Source organism: Girardinichthys multiradiatus, chromosome 13 (assembly GCF_021462225.1).
Source record: "Girardinichthys multiradiatus isolate DD_20200921_A chromosome 13, DD_fGirMul_XY1, whole genome shotgun sequence".
NCBI lineage: Eukaryota > Metazoa > Chordata > Actinopteri > Cyprinodontiformes > Goodeidae > Girardinichthys > Girardinichthys multiradiatus.
The window spans coordinates 8,862,295-8,886,190 of NC_061806.1; the positions used below are offsets into that span (position 1 = coordinate 8,862,295).

The 23,896-nt window shown below is 38.2% G+C and overlaps 1 protein-coding gene across 2 annotated transcripts in view; it reads left to right on the forward strand.

Annotated features, from left to right (window-relative positions):
* The window catches only part of fam135b (family with sequence similarity 135 member B), a 91,229-nt gene extending 70,011 nt beyond the window's left edge, over positions 1–21,218 (forward strand). For both annotated transcript variants that reach the window (XM_047382758.1, XM_047382757.1), the window contains 11 exons: positions 455–610; positions 4,704–4,777; positions 4,858–5,012; positions 5,087–6,956; positions 8,494–8,660; positions 8,765–8,856; positions 8,959–9,056; positions 11,397–11,548; positions 14,279–14,389; positions 15,023–15,136; positions 19,857–21,218. In XM_047382758.1, the coding sequence (XP_047238714.1) occupies positions 455–610; positions 4,704–4,777; positions 4,858–5,012; positions 5,087–6,956; positions 8,494–8,660; positions 8,765–8,856; positions 8,959–9,056; positions 11,397–11,548; positions 14,279–14,389; positions 15,023–15,136; positions 19,857–20,062 (3,195 nt within the window). In that variant the 3' untranslated portion in view covers positions 20,063–21,218. The remainder of the gene's footprint in view (positions 1–454; positions 611–4,703; positions 4,778–4,857; positions 5,013–5,086; positions 6,957–8,493; positions 8,661–8,764; positions 8,857–8,958; positions 9,057–11,396; positions 11,549–14,278; positions 14,390–15,022; positions 15,137–19,856) is intronic.
* Positions 21,219–23,896: the final 2,678 nt, after the last annotated feature.

A 23,896-nucleotide genomic window follows, 5' to 3' on the forward strand; every position in this document is an offset into this window, starting at 1 on the left:
GAAAGTACATATTAAAAATACAATATTTGTGTCATTGTCAAAATTCTGGGTATGACTGTAGGAGGAGAAATTGATTGGAAAGCGAGATATTTCAAGCTCGAGGTTGAAAAGGTTACTCTTTTTTCTAGAAACCTGAACATAAGTCTGATCTTTCTAAAGCCACAGGACATAAAATGTGATGCAGTTTTTTCTCAGAGTGATTTGAGATACCCACAGTTTATATGCTCTCAAGCACATAAAGTGCTATGTTTTAAATCATGCTCACTTTGACCTAACTACTTACCTGTGGTCCAGCAGCGTCTGAAACACAAGACAATGTTCTTAGCAACTTGATCAAAGGAAATCTAGTGATGTGAGCTGAGCAGGAAATACACAGCTCCTAAAACAGAGTTATCCAAACTGTATTACTTTCCAGCACATTCTGTTTCATATTAGATGAATGTATGTTTCTCAGCTCCAGGAAGGTCATGAGAAGGTAGCTGAGCAGATCTGCAGGGATGTAAACCAGCTCTGTTTCCAGCTGGCTACTCTGTGGAGCCATTTCCTGGAGACCGCTGTGCTCAACCCCTACATCCTGTCCTATCTGACCCAGGAACATCACACACTTAGGGTGAGACTCTAACAAAAAAATTGATTCCTTGATTTCAATCATATAGCATGATTTGGTTGAGTTACTGTGTGTACAAGAACCCACTGCAGAAATGTGTAACCTAAATGTGTAATCTAACCTTTGTTTTATGTTCAAATACAGGTACATCTGCAAAGATTTTAATATTGTGAAAAAAGTTCAATATTTTTTGTCACTCATTTCAGAAGGGGAACCATGCTGTATATCATATACTGTAGATTCATTACACATAGAGTGAGATTATTTTTTGCTGTTTTATTATTTATTGTTATTTTGATGATAATGTCATACAGATAATGAAAACCCAGAATTCTCTGTGTCACAAATGAAATGTCAGGCTTCTGAAAAAAATGCTCATTTATATGCACTCAATACACAGTTGGGCCTCATTTTGCATGAATTATTGCATTGATGTGGCGTGGCAAGGAGAAGATCAGCCTGTGGTTCTGCTGAGATGTAATGGAAGTCCAGGTTGCTTTGATAGCGGCCTTCAGGTCTTTTTTTTAATGTGTCCTGTTGTAGCGTTTCAGGTATACCATATGGAGCAGATGGTTGCCTACCTGTGCCAGGGCAGTTTTGCTCTACAAAAAGGATATCTCAAGACAATATTCTTATTACGTAATTAACATTAGTAATTCCAGATTTATGCCAATCTTTTGTGGTGTCAAGTCAGCAGTTTTTCACATTATTGTGTTCCATACTGACCCAGACTGACCATTTAGAACCTCAGGAAACCTTTTGAGATGTTTTAAATCAGTTAACTGATTGGGGTGTGACACAATGATTTTCCAGCATTTAACTTTTTCACAACATTTTCATCAGTCAGTTATTTAGAGCCTTTCCCTGTTGTGTTAAAAGTAAAAAACAAATAACAATAATTTACAAGATTTATTGAATTTATTGATTTGAGAATATGAATAAATAGTTGTCAGGTACTATGCCGATGCTTCAAAGCATGTTCAAATCCAGAATATTTTTAATGAAGACTTCTATCATTTTGTTTTTAAGTTAACTTAAGTTATTTAGCATAATCCCCATAGGTCCAATATCTATTTTAAAATGGTCTTAAAAAGTATTACATTTGACTAAATGAAAGTGAAAAAAATTATTTTATCTAACCTGGCCTATTATATTTTAAGGGATAAAAATGCTTCTTGTTAGTTGTTAGTAACAAGGTTTGGGTTGAAATCAGGAATTGTTGTTGACTGAAACCCATCAATAACAGCCTTTTTGAAGTATACTGTATAAGTTGTATACTGTGTTTAGGCTTAGGTCATGAAATTTCACAGAAAAGAACTGTTCCTTACTCTTTCTGTTCAAATGACTTTCTGTTGCTTACAGTTCCGTTTGCCCATACTGAAATAGGTAAAAAGACTTAATATTTTGAGAGCTTTTAAACTGACACCGCAGGGATGTGAGCTTAATTAATGTTAAATGCATTTCATATTTGTATACTTCTTTTTGCTGTGTTTACCTATGCAACTGAATTGTACTTTCTGCCCTTAAAAAGAGATTATTAACCCCAATGTGGTTTTCCTAGTAAAATAAAGGTTTAAATAAGGAAAAAAAGGTTTAACAGCACCAGTCAAATGCTAAAAAATAAAGACTTCAATGGATAGTTATATTTTAAAATTTTAGTCTTAATGTCTTAAAAAAATCATACATTTAAGAGAAACCACATGATTTTTATTTTATGTAGGTTATGCATTGTACTAGATTTTTTCACTCTCTTTTTCCTTAATCTAAGGTCAAGTATTTGTGTAGGTTTTGCTATGTGCTCAAGAAATACAATTACAACAATCCTATGTTTCAAAGTAAAAATGAATGAAGCCGTACAAGCACAATCCCTGCTCTCTAGCTGCTAAAACAACAATTTTCCTGTTGTTCTGAATTATACCTGTTCTAAAAATGTACTTACTGGAAATCATATGCCATTTGTAGATCCCATTGTATTCCTTACATACCCATAAAAGAAAAATGTATTTGAAAATTGTTATTTATTTGAGTAAATACATGAACAAAACATGAAGTTATTTAGTAAGATGGATTGATCTTTTAATTGGTGGTTATTTTCATGGTTGTACTGTTGTTAGACAGACATGAGAGCATTACTAGTTAATAAAATACCTATGATAGATTTGGTTGTTAAACCATTTTTGGTCAGCTGGGGGACTATGTGGACATAAAGCCTTTTGCAAACAAATTGGCCGGAAGGCTTTTTCTTGCCAACACTAATAAGTGTCAACAGATGCACTGGCTTCAACAGTGTTTTGCTCATTAAGATCCATAGCAAATGTTTCACAGCTAATTCATCTGTAACCTATCTGCATTTTAAGATAGTTCCTGTGAGATGGGAAGATGAACTCTGTCAAAAAGATATGCATAGGCCAATATGAGATTATCATGGGTTGATAACATTAGGATGAAATATCCCTATCTAAAAAAGGATTTGATAATCATTGATTCTAATTATATATATATTTTTTTGACCCACTACTGGTCCTGTACTATATCCCAATCCAATATTTCTCTAAAAGGTTTAATGTAAAAAAATAGACTGTGATACATCATTTACTAATACTTCTCTCTTTCAGTCCTCTTCAGAAGGTCCTATAGTTTTTTTCTCAGATTTAGCTCTGGACTGAGGTGAGGTCATTCAAACACTTTAAAATCCTATCATGAAGTCCTTGTTATTTTGATTTAGATGGAGAAACATAACCATTTCTTGACAGAAATTCCGGAAACTCCTTTCGTCTTGTCTTTTAATGTATTTTAGAGAAACCTTTAGTTTTTATAAAATCTGTATTTTCCATATTTTCAAAAGATCAACTGAGCTCCTAAGTATTAAATTTGAAGACTGAATTGTCAGGCAGCAAGTTAAGCCATACATTTTACCCTCAGTTTCAAACATCCTGCATCCAAAGCAAAGTAAACCCACTGTGATTTCATTATGCGGTCATCGTGGAAATATCATAGCCGAAGGTTCGTTGATTCTGACTACATCACACTTTACATGTTAGGTATACACGACATGTACGACGCAGTGTTCACGTGACAGAATATTTGACATGTTAAAAACCAAATCCAGCCTGATTTATTTGGATATCGAATTGTTTATGCTACTGTGTGAAATGTGTTGTAAGGCTATGTGAGAACAGACTTTTTCAATGGCATGATACGCATAATGTATAAATGAAAGCCAGATATGCAGGGGCGTGACAGGGATATAATGAAGGGAAATATTGGCAGTCTGCAGCAACAGGTGGGGCATGGGAGGCACTAATTTCCAGTAATATGATCGCTAAATGCCCAGTTCAGTCCAAGCACTCTGTCATTTCATTAAAAGACACATAAACTCTAGGATCGATTTAACTGACGATTAAACGGTTTTCAATTCTTGACCAAAACCAAGGTATTCCTTAAAAATAGAAGCAGCTCCATAAATGCAATTAGGCAGAGTATTATAATAAAAGGTAAGAGTTGTTCTTGAAAGCCTGACAGATGTAAAAGAAAATCCTCTTTGCCATGATGAAGCTTCAATTCTACACTCTCTGGCTAAAGGGAAATTCCAGAAAAAAACTGATTGTACCCAGTAGCGTAAACCCATCTGAGCAGGCTACTATGGTTTTCAGAGTAATTTCTATCTGATCAATGGATTTTATAATAAGAATGCTGTATGCTCTTCACTGCAGAGTAGCTCTAAGGACCTGATTATGTTCCATATCATTTCTATGAAAATAATGAACATGTTTGCCTCTGTATTAAATTACCCCAAGAGGATACTGTCATGCCTCTTCTCTCTGGGAGAGTTAGAGTTTCAATTAACACTTATTTTCTAATTACTGTCAGAGGAAATGCACAAGAAACGGTGTTCCTGGTGATCTGGATGTCATGCTTACTTATTGTTAGGGCTGATGCATTTCTAATTAGAGAAAGTGTTGATTTGCTCTGTTGCACAGGCTGTCGGGGCTTGAATTTTTTACTCTGCTTTCTATTTTTACCACCTCTTGTGCTAATGGTGATAAATGGGAGATTGAGGTAAATATTTTTATTTTCCTCTGTTTGGAAATACCAGGTGAGAAGATTCTCAGAGGCATATTTCTTCACCGAACACTCAAAAGAGATCTGTTTGACGTTTCAAGAAGAACTGTAAGTCTCTGTCCTTTTAGAGAGTTGCTTCTTTAAGCTGAGAAAACTGTTGCATTCATAATATTTTTCTCCTGTTTCAGAATCAACAGACATGGCCAGATAGCAACAGAAGTGCGGAGCTCAGACTACTTGACCAAAATGCCTCCTTTACCTGTCGAGTGCATGGACATCGATGGAGACTGGAACAGCTTGCCAATCATCTTTGAGGACAGATATTCAGAGTCTGTGCAGACAGGTAACATAGGTCCTGAATATGTACTCAAGCATTGTTACTGATTCTCTCATAACTAAACTTTCTTGTTTTCCTAGAAACTGTATCGCATGTGCCAATACTTGAAACCACCGAAGAGAAAATCATCTCACAATCACCCGCCCAAAGGATTTTTCACAGCAACCAGGCCACCAAATCACCAGCATTATACCGGGATTCCTTGAAAACTAAAGAATGCACAGATCTACCTGTGCATGTCCAAGTCACAGCGGATCAGAGTCAAAATGACGTAACAGCTACCCAGGATCTCATTTGGACTGAGCACAGTCCCAAACATTCTGTGGTTGAGGATCAGAAGTTGAATGAGCTGGCAGAAAGCCATGGCATTGATGATAAACACTTTGATACAGACCCATTTAATGATCTCCCCTCTGATTGTACTAACAGTGGTAAAGACTCTCCTGTTCTTAATGGAAAAGAAAATGTCTCTCTACCTTTTGACGATGACAACCTTATCACAACCAGACAGCAAGGACACACTGAAGATGACTGTGACATTGCTATGCCTTTAAATCCCTCTATGAATTATGACAGCGAAGATGTTCCTCTTAACAGCTTACTGACCTCCAGTGTGAGTCCTGCTCTACTTCCCTTTCCTGGAGATCTCAGAAAAGAAATGAGTCATATTGGAGGCTTGGTCAGCTCAAAGATCATGAAGCGCTCATCGTCTGTAATCTCAGACTCAGGTATTGAGAGCGAGCCCAGCTCGGTTGCGTGGCCTGTGGAAGCTACACTTCGTGGACGGCCTTCTCTAGATTTTTCTAGTGAGCGGGAAATCCCAAAGCAAATTGTATTGGACCACCCAGTCCGTCGCAGCTGCCTGGAAGGCCTGCGAATAGAGAGCAACGGGAGCCTTCCAAGTGGAGGTATACAGGCCTCTCTCACCTCAATTAGCTCCCTGCCCTACGAGGAGGAACAGCAACAAAGTAAACTCAGCAAATTAACTAAGTCGGTTTCTGCACCGCAAATCAGTAGCCCAGAAGATGCAGAGGAAGATCATGTTCTAATCAGTTTGGAAAAAGACAGAACAAGCTCAGTGCAGCACCAGGATTTGTGCACTTTTAACACTAAAATGCATTCAGAGCAGACTGAGTTGTTTCGACTAAGCCTAAATACTAACCACATTGATTGGAACATGGGCTCTGAAAATTCAAGCTCTCAGCAGGATCTGCCAGAGACCTCCAGAAGAAAGTCAGTGTTAAGCGGCGTGTCTGATGTGTTACTTTCCCAAGACTCCGCAGAGAGGCTTATTGAAAAGGCAAGTATAGTTAATGGAAGCCAGAGGAATGAAAAGAAGCATCAAACACACATGAGAGGAGATCTTGCTTCAGTGGAGGATGTGCATCTCCTTGAATTGGAAGTAGCTCCCTGTAGCTGTGGAAACAAACCATGTCTGTGTAAAAGTGCAGCAGAGCAGGACAGCAGTAGTTGTGAAGATGATTGCCAGAGTTTCCATCAGAATGAGCAGGGAGGCAATGAGGACAGAGGTCTGGATCCCTCACAGATGCCCCTGAAACTGTCACAGTCCAATGATCTTACCCACAGGACCACCATCAGGCCAAGTGACCTCACAGGGCTGAAGGTCATGGAAATAATATCACCTACTAATCTGAGTGGAGCATCAACAAGTAATAAAGACCCTTTGGACCAGACAAAGCCCTCAAAAATTCCTAACTCCGGGCTGGCCTTTGTGAATAAGAAGATGGTAGAGGTGGTAAACATGTCAGTGTCCTGTGCCCCCACTTGTCTGCCGTTTTCTTCAGTCTTAAGAGACTCTCCTTCTATCAGTGGAATATCTGCTCGGAAGGCTACCTCACCTATTACCCATCAGCCTCTGGGCTCCTTCGGTATCACCTCCTCATCATCGCTCAGCCCCTTGGATGAGGAGACCAATGAACGGATGCTAAGGTGAGTTTCCATCTCTGGCAAAGTTACTAGAATGAATAAAATAAAATGCAACTCCCTTTTTTCTTTACATGACAATGATTCTTACTAAACAGCAGACACAAAAGAACATGATTGTAATTTAAACGTTCAGAGTAGTTTTATCTTTTTACAAGCACAAGTATCTGTAAAACAATACGTGATGTGCAAATGTTTACCTACATCATGCTTTCCACTGGCCATTATAAATTTGTAATTGTTTTTGTAGATATTCTTATTTTTACCTAGAACAAGGTCTTTTGTAGTTATTTAGGTAGTTTAAGAATTTCCAAACAAGAATCTACATTTTTTTCTGTTTAAATCTGTTTTTTGTCTGTAGGTAACGTTTTGAGCTGGGTAAAAACTGATAGCATAGGATCTGCTTTTTTCAGTTGGAAAGTATATAAGGTCCAGAGTTTTATATGTTTTTCAGCCTTATGCTAGCTTTATATTTCATACTAGCTTTGCCCACCTTATTCTTATAGGACATGTTGCTTTGTCTGCATGGTTTCCAGACTAGACAATTATGGTCTAGAACTGCAAAATCCACAGTTCAACTGAGAGAATCTGGCGACAGGACAACTTTTAGTAGTGCACTCCACAAATCTGACTTTTATAGAAACTGAAAGACTTAAAATTATAATGGAGGTTCGCCTTCCAGCAGGACACCAGAGCTACAGTGAAATGCTTAAGATCAAAACATATTGTGTCAAAATATCAGTCAAAATGGAGTCAAAGTCTAAAACTAAATGCAATTTAAAATCTGTGGCAAGACCTTTTAGGAATGTGCTGAAATGTCCTCCATCCATATTAACTCGGGTTGAGTTACTTTGCAAAGAGGAACGGGTAAAAATGCCACACTGTATGAATTCAATACCACAATTGAATTCATACAAACAGCAGCAAATACTGCATAGGAGGCTGACATCTGCTGCAGTAGCTGGCAGTTACTCCCACGTGGAAAGTCAAACACAACGAAATAAAGTGGGGCCATATTTGAAGAGAGGAAGTCAAGAGGTAAAACGCCTTCTGAGTGTATTAAATCACATCAAAGAGTGCGAAGGCAAATCCTTCGTGATTAGCTGGGAGTTTTGGAAGTGCAATCGGATTTGTTTTGCCTCCTGTGCGGCTAAAGTCTGTAACCTGGCGGGATGACAGGGCCAAACTTCAAGGAGCTTACTTGTGAGAGTGAGAATTTTGCATAGAAGCTTTGCTTTGCCTAGAAGTGGGCAAGTTGCCTTGAAGAAATTGTGAAAAACTGGCCTTCCTTAGTCCACAGGTTTTGTTCAATGTTAGCGTAAACAAAGATGTTAAAGGTCAGGCTTGGTTTGTCTCTTTGCTCAAGTCCAATAACCCTCCAGCCACATTTAGACCACAACAGATGTTTTTATATTGTTGTTTTTTCACCTTCCATTTTTCAAGCATGATTTCATTGGACACATTGTTCTTTTCTAAATTTGCTACAGAGAATAGAATGAATGCCTTTTTAAAAAAAACTAAATGTCACCTCCCCTTTCTCTAGTTTCTACAAAGCTAAAGATGAGCTTCTTAAAGAGTTGAGGTTCCAGGCTAGCTTGTACAGCAACACTCCTCTCCTGGCATCAGATCTGCCCTACTTCCCTCCTGAGGAGGATGATGAGGAGTTCGAAGACGGCATACATCTTGTAGTGTGTGTTCATGGGCTTGATGGTGAGGCATCTTTCTTCTAGATTCCTGACAGCTTTTTTTAAGAGTATGTCCTTCAATGTAACAGTCCTCATCAAATTTCTAAAGCTGAAGTCCTTCTCTTGCAGGTAACAGCGCAGACCTTCGGCTGGTCAAGACATTCATCGAGCTGGGGCTGCCGGGATCCAGGCTTGACTTCCTCATGTCTGAGAGGAATCAGGTGCGTTTATTAATGAGGCAAGCAAACTGGATGTCACACATTAGAGCAAATTACAAATCCCATATGGCTGTTCAATCTATTCTTCCATTTCTCTCTCTGCAGGCTGATACGTTTGCAGATTTTGACACCATGACAGACAGGCTCCTGGATGAGATCATTCAGCATATCCAGCTGTACAATCTCACCATTGGCAGGATAAGGTCAGTGGCTAAAGGTTTACTACAAGGAAGTGAGAGAAATTTAATTTAGTCATAGTTAACATTCACAGTTATTACTGTTTTTGTTTTTCCACTTTACCAACTTTATGCCTGTATATATTATTCCACCTTGAACATGATAGAAAATCTGTTTTGTTTAGTAAAATATTTCCTAAAAAGAAAGTCAGAATTCAACAGGCATGCAGTTCCTTAGAAAATAATTAATACCCATTTTTCCCCATTTTATTGTGTTTATTGTGTGAACTCTATAGTTTAATGTAATTTTTTACATGATATGATACATGGTTTTCAAAGACTTTCTTACCAAAATAAATCTGAAAGAGGGGCATCTTCAAGTCTTTTTCATGATGTTTAGACCCCCTAGATACTTTTCCACCTATACTTCAAGTTTTGCCACAGACTCCTATTTGGACTTATCCATTCTAACGTATAAAAAAGCTTTGAACTAAGCCATCCTATTGCTCTAGCTGTACATCTAGGGTCCATCCAACTTGAAATCGGGTCATCTTCCCTGTAGCTTCGAAAGAAAAGTATCCTCACCGCATGATGCAGCCACCACCATGTTTTACACTACAGTGTTAGTTTTCCACCACACCTCGTGTTTTGTATGTTGGTTAAAAGATTTCGGTTTCATTCTCATTTGACCAGAGCATCTTCTTTCGCAGTTTTGCTGTGTCCTGTAAGTGGCTTGAGAAAGATAGTAAGCAGGACATCTTACAAATTTCTTTCCAGAATTTCTTTTCTCCTTGTCTGCCTTCAATAAAGTCTAAGATTTGTTCCTAGTTTTTCTGTATTTGGCTTGATCCAACTTCCTATTAACTCCAAACAACTTCGCTTTACCTGCTAATGATAAGGATCCCCACAGCATGATGCTGCCACCACATACTGTAAGTCAGTAATGGGATTGTGTGTTCAGGATGATGTACAGAGAAAAACTTTCAACAAACATAGCATTTTTCAATTCAATAAGTTCCAAGTTTGGTCTCATTTGACCAGAGCACTTATTTAACATGTGTACATGCCTCATTATAAATGTTAAACTTGACTTCTTGTGAGTTATATTTGTGAAGTTGCACTCTTAACTGCTGCACTGTCCCACCTGAGCTGTGGGTGTCCGCAGCTCCTCTAGAATTACCCTGGGCTGTTCTCTGATCAATGCTCTCCTTGCCCAGCCTGTCAATTTCGGCTGAGGGTCATGTCTTGGTAGGTTTGTATTTGTGCCATACTCTTTTGATTTCCAGATGATGGATTAAACAAAATAAGATTTCCAACTCGTGGGATATTGTTTTATAACCTAATCCTGTTATAAACTTATTCTCAACATTCTCCCTGAACTGTCTACTGTGGTACTTGGTTTGGTTTACTGATGTCCACAAACCACATCTGAGGCCTTAACAGAACAGCTACTCAACTATTCACTTCTGAAGGCAGTTGGTTGCACTGGATTTTATTTATATGTATCAGACTAAAGATTTAAGAATAGAATTCAGGTTTTTATTGGTAAAATATCTTGGTAAACCATCTATCAGGGTCCAACTATTATGTTCTCAAACCACATTACTAACAAAACCCCTCTGAAATAACTTAAACAATGCAGCAGCACCTAAGTTGGCCAACAGATGGCGGCAGACTCCTACCTTGATGATCAACAAGAATATAAATAGAATAGTATTGCTGTGTTTATGATAATGTATTGCCTCAATATGAATAAATGACAGTAAATGGATGAAAAGCTCTTATCATACTTTGCCAATGAGCATCTGACTTTCACATGATAGACTGTGCTCCTTTATGCAGCACTTTGCTGCCGAGCTCTAATCAAATTAAGCTATTCATCTTCTCACTTAATTGCCCCCAATATGCCAATTTGTTTCTTTGTTAGAGTTTCCACCCAAGTTTCTCCAGCTCTCTTTCATTGTGACGTATTCTCCTGAGAGCGAGTATCAAAGGCAAAAGGCAGTGGACTGCCTCAACAGCATCTGCTTCTTTCAACATTACCTCTATATTTAGTTAGCAAGGAGACAGATGAGAGAGAGCTGGCATCTCGATGAGGGATTGTAGGCAGGGCTGCAGCATTACAGTAATTAAACTAAGTGAAACAAACAGCTTGATGACTCTAACATTTCCCTCTGCTATTAGTTCATGCGTCCTCTAACTCAGCTTAGTTGAGTTGTCAGTGTCTTTGAGAATGTTTGATTACCCGTTACTGCTTGAAGAGGATGCTGATGAGTGGTGTTGTGGGTCAGCAGCGTTGGAGGACCTATTTTCCAGCCGTCCACTCGAAGTGTTGTTTGCTGATGGTTGTTTGTCTCCGACTTGCAGCTTCATCGGCCACTCTCTGGGCAACGTCATCATCCGGTCCGTGCTGACGAGGCCCCGCTTCCGCTGCTACCTGCCCAAGCTGCACACCTTCCTCTCGCTGTCGGGCCCACACTTGGGAACGCTGTACAACAACAGCGCATTGGTCAGCACAGGTGAGGCTGCCAAACTGCTCTGGATAGACCCCGCAAGGCAGAAGCGCTGCTGCACGTTCAGAATCATCTGCAGTGGACATAAAAAGTCTACACAGCCCTGTAAATATGGCAGGTTTTTTTTTAAATAAAAAAACAGATGGGACTATGACCACCACTGTTTTCACTTCAAAACAACATGAGAACATTTTCATATATTATTTCATATATTATATAATATAACATTTTTATTCAAAAAGTGAAACTCTGTTAAAACCAGACATTTACATTCACTGTATAAAAATACACATTATAATTTTTTTCTCACTGTCTCACATTAAATCTGACCAAACCTTTCCTGTTTTAGGTCCAGTAGGATTATCCAAGTTATTTATATTTGCTAAATGCCAAAATAACTGTTGCATTTTTCTTTCAAGACAGCTTCTCAAACACATTTGTTCCTTTGTGACAAAATGAAATAAAATAAAATAAAAATCAGGCAAGTTTCTAAAATTACACTCTTGGGGACCTTTCGCTGGCCTGGCGGTTCCAAAGCAGCAAACATTTGCTCATGCCTTGGGCCAGTCTGGGTAAACCCGTAATGCGTATGGGTTAACCCAGACTACATTTTAGAGGTTAATGCCAATCTAAAACTTTGACTTCTTTTGGATGAAGTCATTATTTTGCTGATTTAGATGTATAGTTGAAAAATTGTGTTAGTCAGACATTGGAACACTGCGTGTGAAATTTCACACTCAAGTGCTCGACCAATATGTTTTGAAAAAAAATCAGTTTAATGGTAAAATTTGAGGATATGTTAAGTGTACTAACCTTTTAAGTAGCCCCCTGTTTACAGATAAAAATAACTAAATATGTAACAAGACGTTCTGAACAGCCATTCTGGTAGGAAAAGCCCCCCTTTGCTGCATTTGTTTTTCATCATCCTCTAAAAAGTAGAATCAGATAACACAGGACCTTTTCATCATGAGATCACTTGTTCACCTTCTTTTCAGTCATACTGTTCCAACTTGACTTTTAACTTGTTGAAGATATCTGTTGGACAAAATACAACTTCTAGTTTTTTTTCATGAACATTAAGGTAAAAACAAAACCTAAAAATGCTGCACAGATTCTTTCCCATGAATATTGTCCTCAGACACTTAATGGTGACAGTAATGTTTATTGTTTTTTTTCTGTGAGAACCAGAGAGACATTGTCATATTTATTTTTAGCTGTGCTCATTTTCACAATCAATGGAAATTCAATAAATGGAAATGCAATCATCATTGTAATATCAGTGTATGCAATATCACATCACAAAGGACTGTTTGGACGTAATATTGTAAGATACCATATTTCAGGTGTTATGCATTCACACTGCATATTGATAACATATTTTGAAAATTGGATGGACTCTAACTGCCTACAATGCTCATACCTTGACGTATATGTTAACCGCTGCGAAACTAAAGCTCACAGAGAATGATACAGCTATTGTTTTATGGAAGAAAGAAGAGAGTTTTAAAAAGGTGGGTTAATTGCAATATTGTCATCCCAGTTTTTAGCAATAGAATCGCATTTAAACATTAATATTTCCCAGGACTTGTGCTTGTATACAAACCATTTCTGGTTTTTCCGATTTCATTAACCCATTTACCTGAATTTCCTCTATTCTGGAAATAAGTGTCTTTTTTGGTTACACTGATAATGACACCAAACAGAGCTCTATTTTATGTGATCAACATGTTCAGAGTCTTGTTAAAATTATTTTTTGAAAAGGCCAAGTTTTCCAATTAAAGGCCACATTTTACTCACTTAATCTTACATACATAATATTCCATTTTCAAAATTTATGACAACCCAAACATGCCTTAAAACATAAAGCTTCCACTAATTTATTCCACTGCTTGTGTAAAAAAGATGTATGCAAAGCCAAAGCCTTAGGCATTTAGTTTTTATGGCATAGTCACACTGTAATATTCTTTTTGTTGTTTTTTTAACGTTCTCTATTTTGTCAGTCTGGTGCATATCATATCTTGTAATGTTCCTCTAAAGCTCTTTGAAAAAAATGAAATAGGCTAACATTAGTTTGCTCCTTATTGGTCTGGTTACAAGTTTTAGTGCAGTTCCAGAAAATGTACAAATAAAGTGGTTCTTCCGCTGCAAAAACAGCATTTTGATTTGACTGGCATTTATAATTGACCGTGTAAAATATTGCGGCACGGCAGGCCAGCTAACACTAGTGCTAAAAAACTAAAATAGATCTACATCTTCAGCTAAAGGTTTTGGGTCAGCATTTGCTGGTATTCTGATGTGTTCACATAAAAATCTCATCCATCTAAAGAAATGTAACCCCATGGCATGATGCTACCACTACCATGCTTAATAGGGGGTATGACGTTGTTCTGGTGATGGTAAGTAAAGTATTTGTGCCAAACCTACCTTTTGCAGTAGTCTCCCCAAACGTTTGAGTTTGGTTTCAGCAGACTATAAAACATCAACCTAAAAGGTCTTTGGAGATTTTTAGCTGCTGTGGATTTTGTTTTGTTACCTTCTCTTGACTGATACGTTTGTACCCTAAGATCCATTTACTACTCTGAGTCACCATTTGAAATAATCTATCCTGATCTTAGCTTTTTATATTACAAAAACCTGGCATTTTGTCCTGTGTAATCTTGTATCAGAAAGGGAAATGAGTTTGCCCTGACTCTCTCTCTGTGTGTGTGTGTGTGTGTGTGTGTGTGTGTTTCTCAGGTCTGTGGTTAATGCAGAAGCTTAAGAAATCAGGATCCTTGCTGCAGCTCACCTTCAGAGATCACGTTGATCCGAGAAAAACATTCCTCTACCTCCTGAGTCAGAAACCAGGTACGATATAAAAGTGGCCCAAACAAAGGCAGCAAGTTGACGGCATCACTTTACAGGCTGCAACTTGAAAGGCACTCTATTCAAATATTCATGAAAAAAAGTTGTCATCTTGTCTTTTTTGTTTGTCAAATTTCCACGTGCGTCAGCTCGGTAACACACAGACACACACACACACACACACACACACACACACACACACACACACACACACACACACACACACACACACACACACACACACACACACCCACCCTCTACCAGCGAGCTGTGAGAAGCCTCCCCACTGTGAGCTCGGAACAAAGCAGCCGTTTGTCACACAGGCATGAAGAAGATAAGCCTGAAAACGCTCTCCCCCCCTCCTCCCCTAGAGCTCCAGTAGGCTGACAAAATGATCCAAAACCCTGTCACTGAAAACTCAACAGTGAATGTCGACAGGAGACCAAAAAAAACAAAACATACAGTTTTATCATATCAAGCCTGTCATTGTACTTGGTGGTTGTACTCTGCGTTTTACAACTGATTTCTTCACTTCCTCCATCTTGCCCTCTTTACCTGTCTCTGCCTCTCTTTCTCTCAAACAAGCAGCAGTCTCATTGAGTTTAGTTTTTTTTTTTTGTTCTTTGGGTCTTTTAGGGCTGCAGTACTTCAAGAATGTGGTGTTGGTCGCGTCTCCACAGGACCGATATGTTCCTTTCCACTCAGCCAGAATAGAGATGTGCACGACTGCCCTAAAAGACAGATCTACAGGTCAGAAACGTATATTTAGGAATTCCAAACATATGAAATATGACATTTACAATATCTTTCAGTATTACCTTGCAAAATTGTCCATATCCATAGGATGTTTCCACATTTTGGCATGGTACATCCACAAATTTCTCTGTACATTGGGCTCAAATGCTGGCATCTTTTCAATGGACTCAAGTAGCTATTGGGCGATTTTGTACGCAACAGGTGAGAGCGATGATATCATCCCTAATAGCTTGGACATTTATGCAGAAGAATCAAAATTTTTCTGAGGCTAAAACTGTGACAGAATGCACGCTTGTTGTCCTTGATGAAGTTGTGGTTGACAAAATGTTAAGAAGAGAGCATCATTGTTGGAAACCTCAGCCCTTTGTGGATGTCTCAACAAATGTCCGAAAGCTGGATGAACAGTTTATGGCAGAAGTTTACCTTTTTGATCATATGAAAGCACTGAACATGATGGGTGGGAAACGTTCATGCCCAGTTTGGTTGAGAGACTTTGTGCTTTTAGGAAAAAACAGACTATTTTCAAAACAGATCTCATTTCTGATAAAATGTTGCATTTCCCACACCTCTATGCATTCTTAAGCTCATCCCTGGGTGCGTGAAAAACAAATCTGATTGCAGATTTATTGACCACGATGTATAAGAACTTTACTGAGCATTTCGAGGACTTTAACATTCCCATTGAGGTGCTGCAGTTTGTCCTTGACCCATTTTCATTTAGAGCTGAGCTTGATTTCTGTGTCAAAGCCAAAGAGGTGATGCCTTGCATTGATGAAAGTATCTTTCAGATGTACAGGTCCTTCTCAAAATATTAGCATATTGTGATAAAGTTCATTATTTTCCATAATGTCATGATGAAAATTTAACATTCATATATTTTAGATTCATTGCACACTAACTGAAATATTTCAGGTCTTTTATTGTCTTAATACGGATGATTTTGGCATACAGCTCATGAAAACCCAAAATTCCTATCTCACAAAATTAGCATATCATTAAAAGGGTCTCTAAACAAGCTATGAACCTAATTATCTGAATCAACGAGTTAACTCTAAACACCTGCAAAAGATTCCTGAGGCCTTTAAAACTCCCAGCCTGGTTCATCACTCAAAACCCCAATCATGGGTAAGTCTGCCGACCTGACTGCTGTCCAGAAGACCACTATTGACACCTTCAAGCAAGAGGGTAAGACACAGAAAGAAATTTCTGAACGAATAGGCAGCTCCCTGAGTGCTGTATCAAGGCACCTCAGTGGGAAGTCTGTGGGAAGGAAAAAGTGTGGCAGAAAAGGCTGCACAACGAGAAGAGGTGACCGGACCCTGAGGAAGATTGTGGAGAAGGTCCGATTCCAGACCTTGCGGGACCTGCGGAAGCAGTGGACTGAGTCTGGAGTAGAAACATCCAGAGCCACCGTGCACAGGCGTGTGCAGGAAATGGGCTACAGGTGCCGCATTCCCCAGGTCAAGCCACTTTTGAACCAGAAACAGCGGCAGAAGCGCCTGATCTGGGCTACAGAGAAGCAGCACTGGACTGTTGCTCAGTGGTCCAAAGTACTTTTTTCGGATGAAAGCAAATTCTGCATGTCATTCGGAAATCAAGGTGCCAGAGTCTGGAGGAAGACTGGGGAGAAGGAAATGCCAAAATGCCAGAAGTCCAGTGTCAAGTACCCACCGTCAGTGATGGTCTGGGGTGCCGTGTCAGCTGCTGGTGTTGGTCCACTGTGTTTTATCAAGGGCAGGGTCAGTGCAGCTAGCTATCAGGAGATTTTGGAGCACTTCATGCTTCCATCTGCTGAAAAGCTTTATGGAGATGAAGATTTCATTTTTCAGCACGACCTGGCACCTGCTCACAGTGCCAAAACCACTGGTAAATGGTTTACTGACCATGGTATCACTGTGCTCAATTGGCCTGCCAACTCTCCTGACCTGAACCCCATAGAGAATCTGTGGGATATTGTGAAGAGAACGTTGAGAGACTCAAGACCCAACACTCTGGATGAGCTAAAGGCCGCTATCGAAGCATCCTGGGCCTCCATAAGACCTCAGCAGTGCCACAGGCTGATTGCCTCCATGCCACGCTGCATTGAAGCAGTCATTTCTGCAAAAGGATTCCCGACCATGTATTGAGTGCATAACTGTACATGATTATTTGAAGGTTGACGTTTTTTGTATTAAAAACACTTTTCTTTTATTGGTCGGATGAAATATGCTAATTTTGTGAGATAGGAATTTTGGGTTTTCATGAGCTGTATGCCAAAATCATCCGTATTAAGACAATAAAAGACCTGAAATATTTCAGTTAGTGTGCAATGAATCTAAAATATATGAATGTTAAATTTTCATCATGACATTATGGAAAATAATGAACTTTATCACAATATGCTAATATTTTGAGAAGGACCTGTAGATGCTGGATTTGCAGTCGTGTTTTCCTATAATAAAGCACTTTCAGCCTGATGGTCCATTAGCCAGTGTCTGTACCCCACAGCAAGAAAAACTGCCTTGGTAATACTTACAATGTATTATACCTGTGAATAAAGCTTGTTTTAATTGCATTCTTATATCTCATAAGAATGCAATTAAAACAAGGGCCCACTCCCTGACCAATAAGAAGTTACATGAGTGCCTTAAGATCGCTCTCACTACTTATCAGCCTAATTACACAGAAATAGCAAAATTAAGACAGTGTAATTGTTCTCACTGACAGCAAAGACAAAATGTGTGACAAAAATCACATGGCAAAAAAGAGATGTTATTTTAGCCAACGTATAACACTTATACAGCCTTATCAGATAGTTAGAATATTTTGTTGTTACTCTGGTTACAGTTTTGCAGCTTTAATATGTAAAATATGGCACTGACATAATACTCTTATATGGATATGCGATTTAGCTTTTTTTTTTTTTTTTAAACGGGATTAATTGATTAACACTGTTACTATGTTTATATCCCATTTTGCATCAGAATATGTGGAACTTCTTCACGGAGGTTTGCAAGAGTTGATAGTGTCACGTTAAGGTCCATTCATTCTTACTGGCACCAACCACTTTTTATTGCTGATAATTCTGAAATATATCTCTTTGACAGATCTAAGTTTGTTTTACCTTCTTTTCAGCCTTCGTGAAGGAATATGCTTACCAGATTTAAATCTTAAGACTAATCTGTTTTTATGTTAAAACTTAAACTTGTTAGCCATCAATTGAAAGCTTTTAATAACCTAAAATGTAGACATTAAAATCACAACAGTGTAATATGACTACAACTGAATTTTTGTAGTTTTGTTTCTTTTACTATTAAAATATGTTGAGTCTTTTTACCTCCTAGTTTTATTAATTATTCCCCATGGCCCTCAAACAAACAATATTTTTTTTTTGTTTGGCCCCGAAGGCGGAAAGCCCTTCTGTGCGATGTATAAGATCGCCCTCACAGAGCGGGGTTTATCAAAGACTACCTCCAGAATTTGGTCGTGGAGACATGGCATATTCTGTCTGCAGTCTTGACCTCAACCACGCTGAACACTTGTGGGCTTAGTTTGCGTCTGCTGTTAGTGCCAGAGTAGCCAACATGACCACACTGGCTGACTTGCGATGATGTTTGTTGATGAGTGGGATACTATCCCACAGCAGTGTGTGACTAAACTTGAGTGACCTGTATGAGGAGAAGATGCCAGGCTGTTGCTCTTGTGTACACTTCTCCCATGTACTGATGAGGTCTCTGTTTGTTATTTGAATACATTTAAAGTTCTAAATGGCAGTTATACATTCATAAACTGCCATTATGTCTTGTTTCTTCAAACTTTAATCATTGTAGTGGGATTTTCTTATCAAAGTGGGAGAGAAATTAACTCATTAAAAGAGAAAATCCGGACTTTGTCTTTATAAGTTTTATTTAAAGGCATTCAGCGTTTGAAGACCCTGTCACTGAGGTTAGTCAGTGAAGCAGAGCCCCGATCAACATTTACACACAGTATTTAAAGAGTATGTGGGTGTTACCTCAACTTAAAAGAATTTGTACTTTATGGCCCTAGACCCTCCTCGGGTCAGAGGTAACAAAGTCATTTATGAGCGGACCATCTGCTCTTCCAGAGACACAACCCTAAAGGATGGGTTTTAACCATTAAACGTCTGATACTGGCTTTTACAGCTTCCTCATCTAACACAGATGTTCTGAGAAGAGAGGTAACCTAAAGGTCATACACTTTGAAACACTTTAGAACACTTAATAAAATAATTTCCATTACATCATCCAACACAAAGTTGTGTAAAATGTGAAGCAGAAGGAAAAAGACACATGGTCTTTATTTGCATAAAACCCCATCACCACACACACACACTACTCTGATACCTCTGAATAAAATACAGGGCAACACATTTATTTTAGAAGTCGCTTAACCCGTAACTAGAGTCCACTTTCAATATCATTTCATTTCAATTCAGTTCAGTTTATTTAAACAAAATTTAATCTCAGTATGAATGCAGTTTCTTAGCATAGCTGGGCTTGTGCTAAAAAGACATGTATAAAGAAAGCATTTTTTGAGAGAAAGTCATAGATGTCATGTTTCCTGTTTGCCACTAGCCATAAAAGGGACACACCAACAAAATAGATGTAGATCTGGTCTGGTGGCAACAAAATTCAAGAGGCATTTTTAATTTTTTAAGGCAATGTTTTATTTTCTCAGAATGTCTTACTGTATCTTTCCTCATTCTGTCCTGAAGGGCCTGTTTACACAGAGATGATCAACAACCTCCTGCAGCCAGTCGTGGAGGCCAAAGAGTGCCTACTGGTCCGGCAAAATGTGTTTCACGCCCTGCCAAACACGGCCAACACACTGATTGGCCGTGCTGCCCACATCGCTGTCCTGGATTCTGAGCTCTTCCTGGAGAAATTTTTTTTGGTAGCTGGGCTCAACTACTTCAAATAGAAGTGGTAGCACCACAGATTACCAGGACCTATACTGACTATGGTCAAGGGTCTGAATTTGGAAAATAAGGACCTCACATTACTCTGTACAGTACATATTACGAATGTGAAAAAGGTCAGACCTGTAAATCCTACCTTTTAGCCTTTTTAGCCATTGTTATAAAATAATTTGTATGTTGTGACTGTTTCTGTTGAAAACTCAGATGTCTGAGTGTGATGTGTAGCTATCCAACACGAAACATCTGAGAGTGATGACCAGATAAATTAAATATGTTTTGTTTGCCTTATAAGTATATTCTCAGTCAGAAACACAAACAGAATCAAATTGTGTTCCTTGCTTTCCCTTTAGACCTCATTTAGAAAATTCTGTTTCGCTGTTTGATTAATTCTTTAGGTAAGGGTTACACCAATGTTAGTCTTTACACTGTCCATAGAACCAAGGCAATAGATGTGCAGCATTTAACCCTTTGATTGTACATGGAGTATATTGTACAGAAAACAGCTTATCCTTTATACGAAACAAATATATTGTTTAAAATTATTTATTTTTATGTATCTGCATTGTAAGTAGTTCTTCTAAATATAAACTTCTGTGTCCTTGTCTGAAACCGATTGACGACTAACAATGTATTGTCCAATGTGGGCAGAGGCAGGTTGGCATGTAGCTAAAAATGTACTTCATTCATACATTACTTCCATATCAACTAAACCAAGCGTACCTGTCTATATATTAACCTTGAGCAAATGTGTGTTTTTCTATATTTGTTCTTAATGAGAAATTGCATTCCAAAAGATTTTTGCATTGTCTAATTGGCTAACTGATCCAAACCCACACCAGACAATGAAACACTTCAAACCACCAAGTGCAAAGAAAGTGCTAGGAACCCTTTTCAAAGCCACATTTATTAGATGCTGCGCTTTTGAAAATGTTATGAATAAAAAAAACAGTAAAGTTTTAAAGAATGTAATAATTCTAAAATTAGCATTAAAGTTCCTAGATAATAATGTCCTTTGTGTACTGGTGCTTACAAAGGACAGGGCTTAGATCATTTATATATATATATATATATATATATATATATATATATATATGTATGTATGTATGTATACATACACACACACACACACACACACCCACTTACTGGTCAAAAGTTTTAGAATGCATTTCTCACTTAATGGGTCACTTTATTTTCATGACTGTTTAAATTGTAGATTCTCACCAGAGACAACAAGCCTGTGAATGAACACACATGGAATTATGTAGTAAACAAAAAGTGTGAAATAGACATTTTTATATTTCAGATTTTTACAAAATAGCCAGGCTGCACGGTGGCGCAGTTGGTAGCACTGTTGCCTTGCAGCAAGAAGGTCCTGGGTTTGATTCCCAGCCAGGGGTCTTTCTGCATGGAGTTCACATGTTCTCCCCATGCATGTGTGGGTTCTCACCGGGTACTCTGGCTTCCTCCCACAGACCAAAGACATGCCTGTTAGGTTAATTGGTCACTCTAAATTGCCCTTAGGTGTATGAATGAATGTGTTCATGATTGTTTGTGTGTTGCCCTGCGATGGACTGGCGACCTGTCCAGGGTGTATCCCGCCTCTCGCCCATAGACTGCTGGAGATAGGCACCAGCTCCCCCGTGACCCCCTATGGAATAAGTGGTAGAAAATGACTGACTGACTGACAAAATAGCCACTCTTTGCTTTGATGACTGGTTTGCTCTCTTGGCATTTTCTCCATGAGCTTCATGAGGTGGTCACCTGAAATGGTTTTCCAAAGAATCTTGACAGAACTTCCCAGAGGTCCATGGAGAGACTGCCAGAGGTTAATATTTCAGCCATTACATCAAAGGGCGGCTAAATTCTAAATATATTCTAAAATATAACATATTTAATGTTATTTTACAATTTTTGGTTTGCTACTTAATTGCCTGTGTGTTCACTGTTTTGATGCCTTCATTGAGAATCTACTGTACGTACAATGTTAATAGTCATAAACATGAAGAAAACCATTAAATAAGAAAGTTAGAAAACATTTGACTGGTATATATATATATATAACCCGTTCATACTCCACAAGTAACCCTGGCACTTGTGGAAGATTTGCTATTTACATGAACAAACTGGAATCCATCCGATAATTATAATCCAAATCAGCCTAGTGTTGGCCCCTTAATCCCCACAGAATGTATCTGAAGCCATAAATTAATATCTTCAAAGTCATTATGTATAAATACTCACACAATTATTAACAACAATATTTTCAAGGATTTTGCAAGAGAAAGAAAGATATAGAAATGTAACTTATTAAGGCATCTTGAGTCTGAACACAGATTATGATCTACATGTGTTTTTAATGCTATCTCAGTTGCTGTCAACTCTTAACTGTGTTACTGTACAATTCTAACAACAAAGTGTTAATAACAGGCGATTTTAAAAGTGTAACATTTTGTAATAAATGTTCCCTCTGTTTATATTAAATCATGCTTGTAAAAACAAACATGCCTTTAGATTCTACCCCGCAGCTTTTGTTTAGCTTATGTTTTTGTTTTGTTGATCTTGGTGCAGAAACTTGCAAAAACGGGGGCATGCACAACAAGGTGAAGGGACAGAACATGCCCTGTAATGATAGGGCAAGCACAGGTGTTTATGTTGAGAGACACCTTTCTGGAAGGAAGGAACAATGGGTAGAAACCTAGCGTCATGCAGTAGACTAGGCTTGTGAAGGCTTATAAATGCCTATAAAGTGCAATACAACATGACAGCCACTAAGTATTGCTCTTAGTGTTTTCATAAAATTCTAAGCCAGAAAATTTGTCCTACCAGCCATTATGCAATCATTAGCTAGATTCACTTGCATATTGGTGGCTTTTCTTATAGTGCAAAAACAAAAAATAAAAAATAAATAGATCAAAAATATGCTCCTTTGTGCATTTGGTCTTCAAGTATTTCTATCGCAATGATTTCTGTCCATGTGTTAGTCACAGTCTGTGGTTGGGTCAGAGAGTTGAGCTTACTTAATCAAATTATTTAGAGAAGCCTGAGTACCCCAATAAGCCATTAGATAGACCTATGTTCAAGGGTCTCTATTAGTTTTGAGACAAACGGGCAGTAAATAGGCTCACTAATATAGCTGAGGTTATTTAATGAGGAAAAGACATATGACTAATTACTGCAACATTGTGGTCTAATGGCCATCATTTTCCTAATGAGACATTTTTGAATGTCTAGATTAAAAATCTTCCTTTGAGATCCACAGATTTTTAATAGGAGTAGCTTAACATGCTTTCATTTTTCAAAAAATGCAAATGATTTTGAAAAAACTGCCAAGATTTATCTACATTGTTTTTTAAATCATCATGAACCATAACAAAGTGTCATCAGCATAAAGAGAGATATTTTTTTATTTCTTTGCTACATACACTCTGGCAAGATGTCATTTTCAAGCAGTCTGGTGAAAACTTTACCGTTCATCAACCTGTCCATCTATTTGTGTTTACTCTTTCTGAAATTAGAAATATTTCTGTAGGCATTTCTTATATATCCAGCAGGGCTGCATTATATGGTTGTGCTGCATCATGTATTTATGTACATACATAGAGTTATATTTTAATCTTTGCACTGGTTTGTTGGCAAGTGCACTTTATTGACAACCTTGAATCAACCTCTACTAGCTTTAAAAGGTACAAGCAGCTTTTTGTGTCGTTCTTGTTAGACAAATGCATTGCTTCTTTTGGTCTGAAGGTCTTGTCCTGTGCCTATTGTAAGAGGTAAACTCTCCTGCGTCTGGTCCACTTAGCTATTGTCTCGTTATCAAAGTGTCTTGTCTTGGAAGA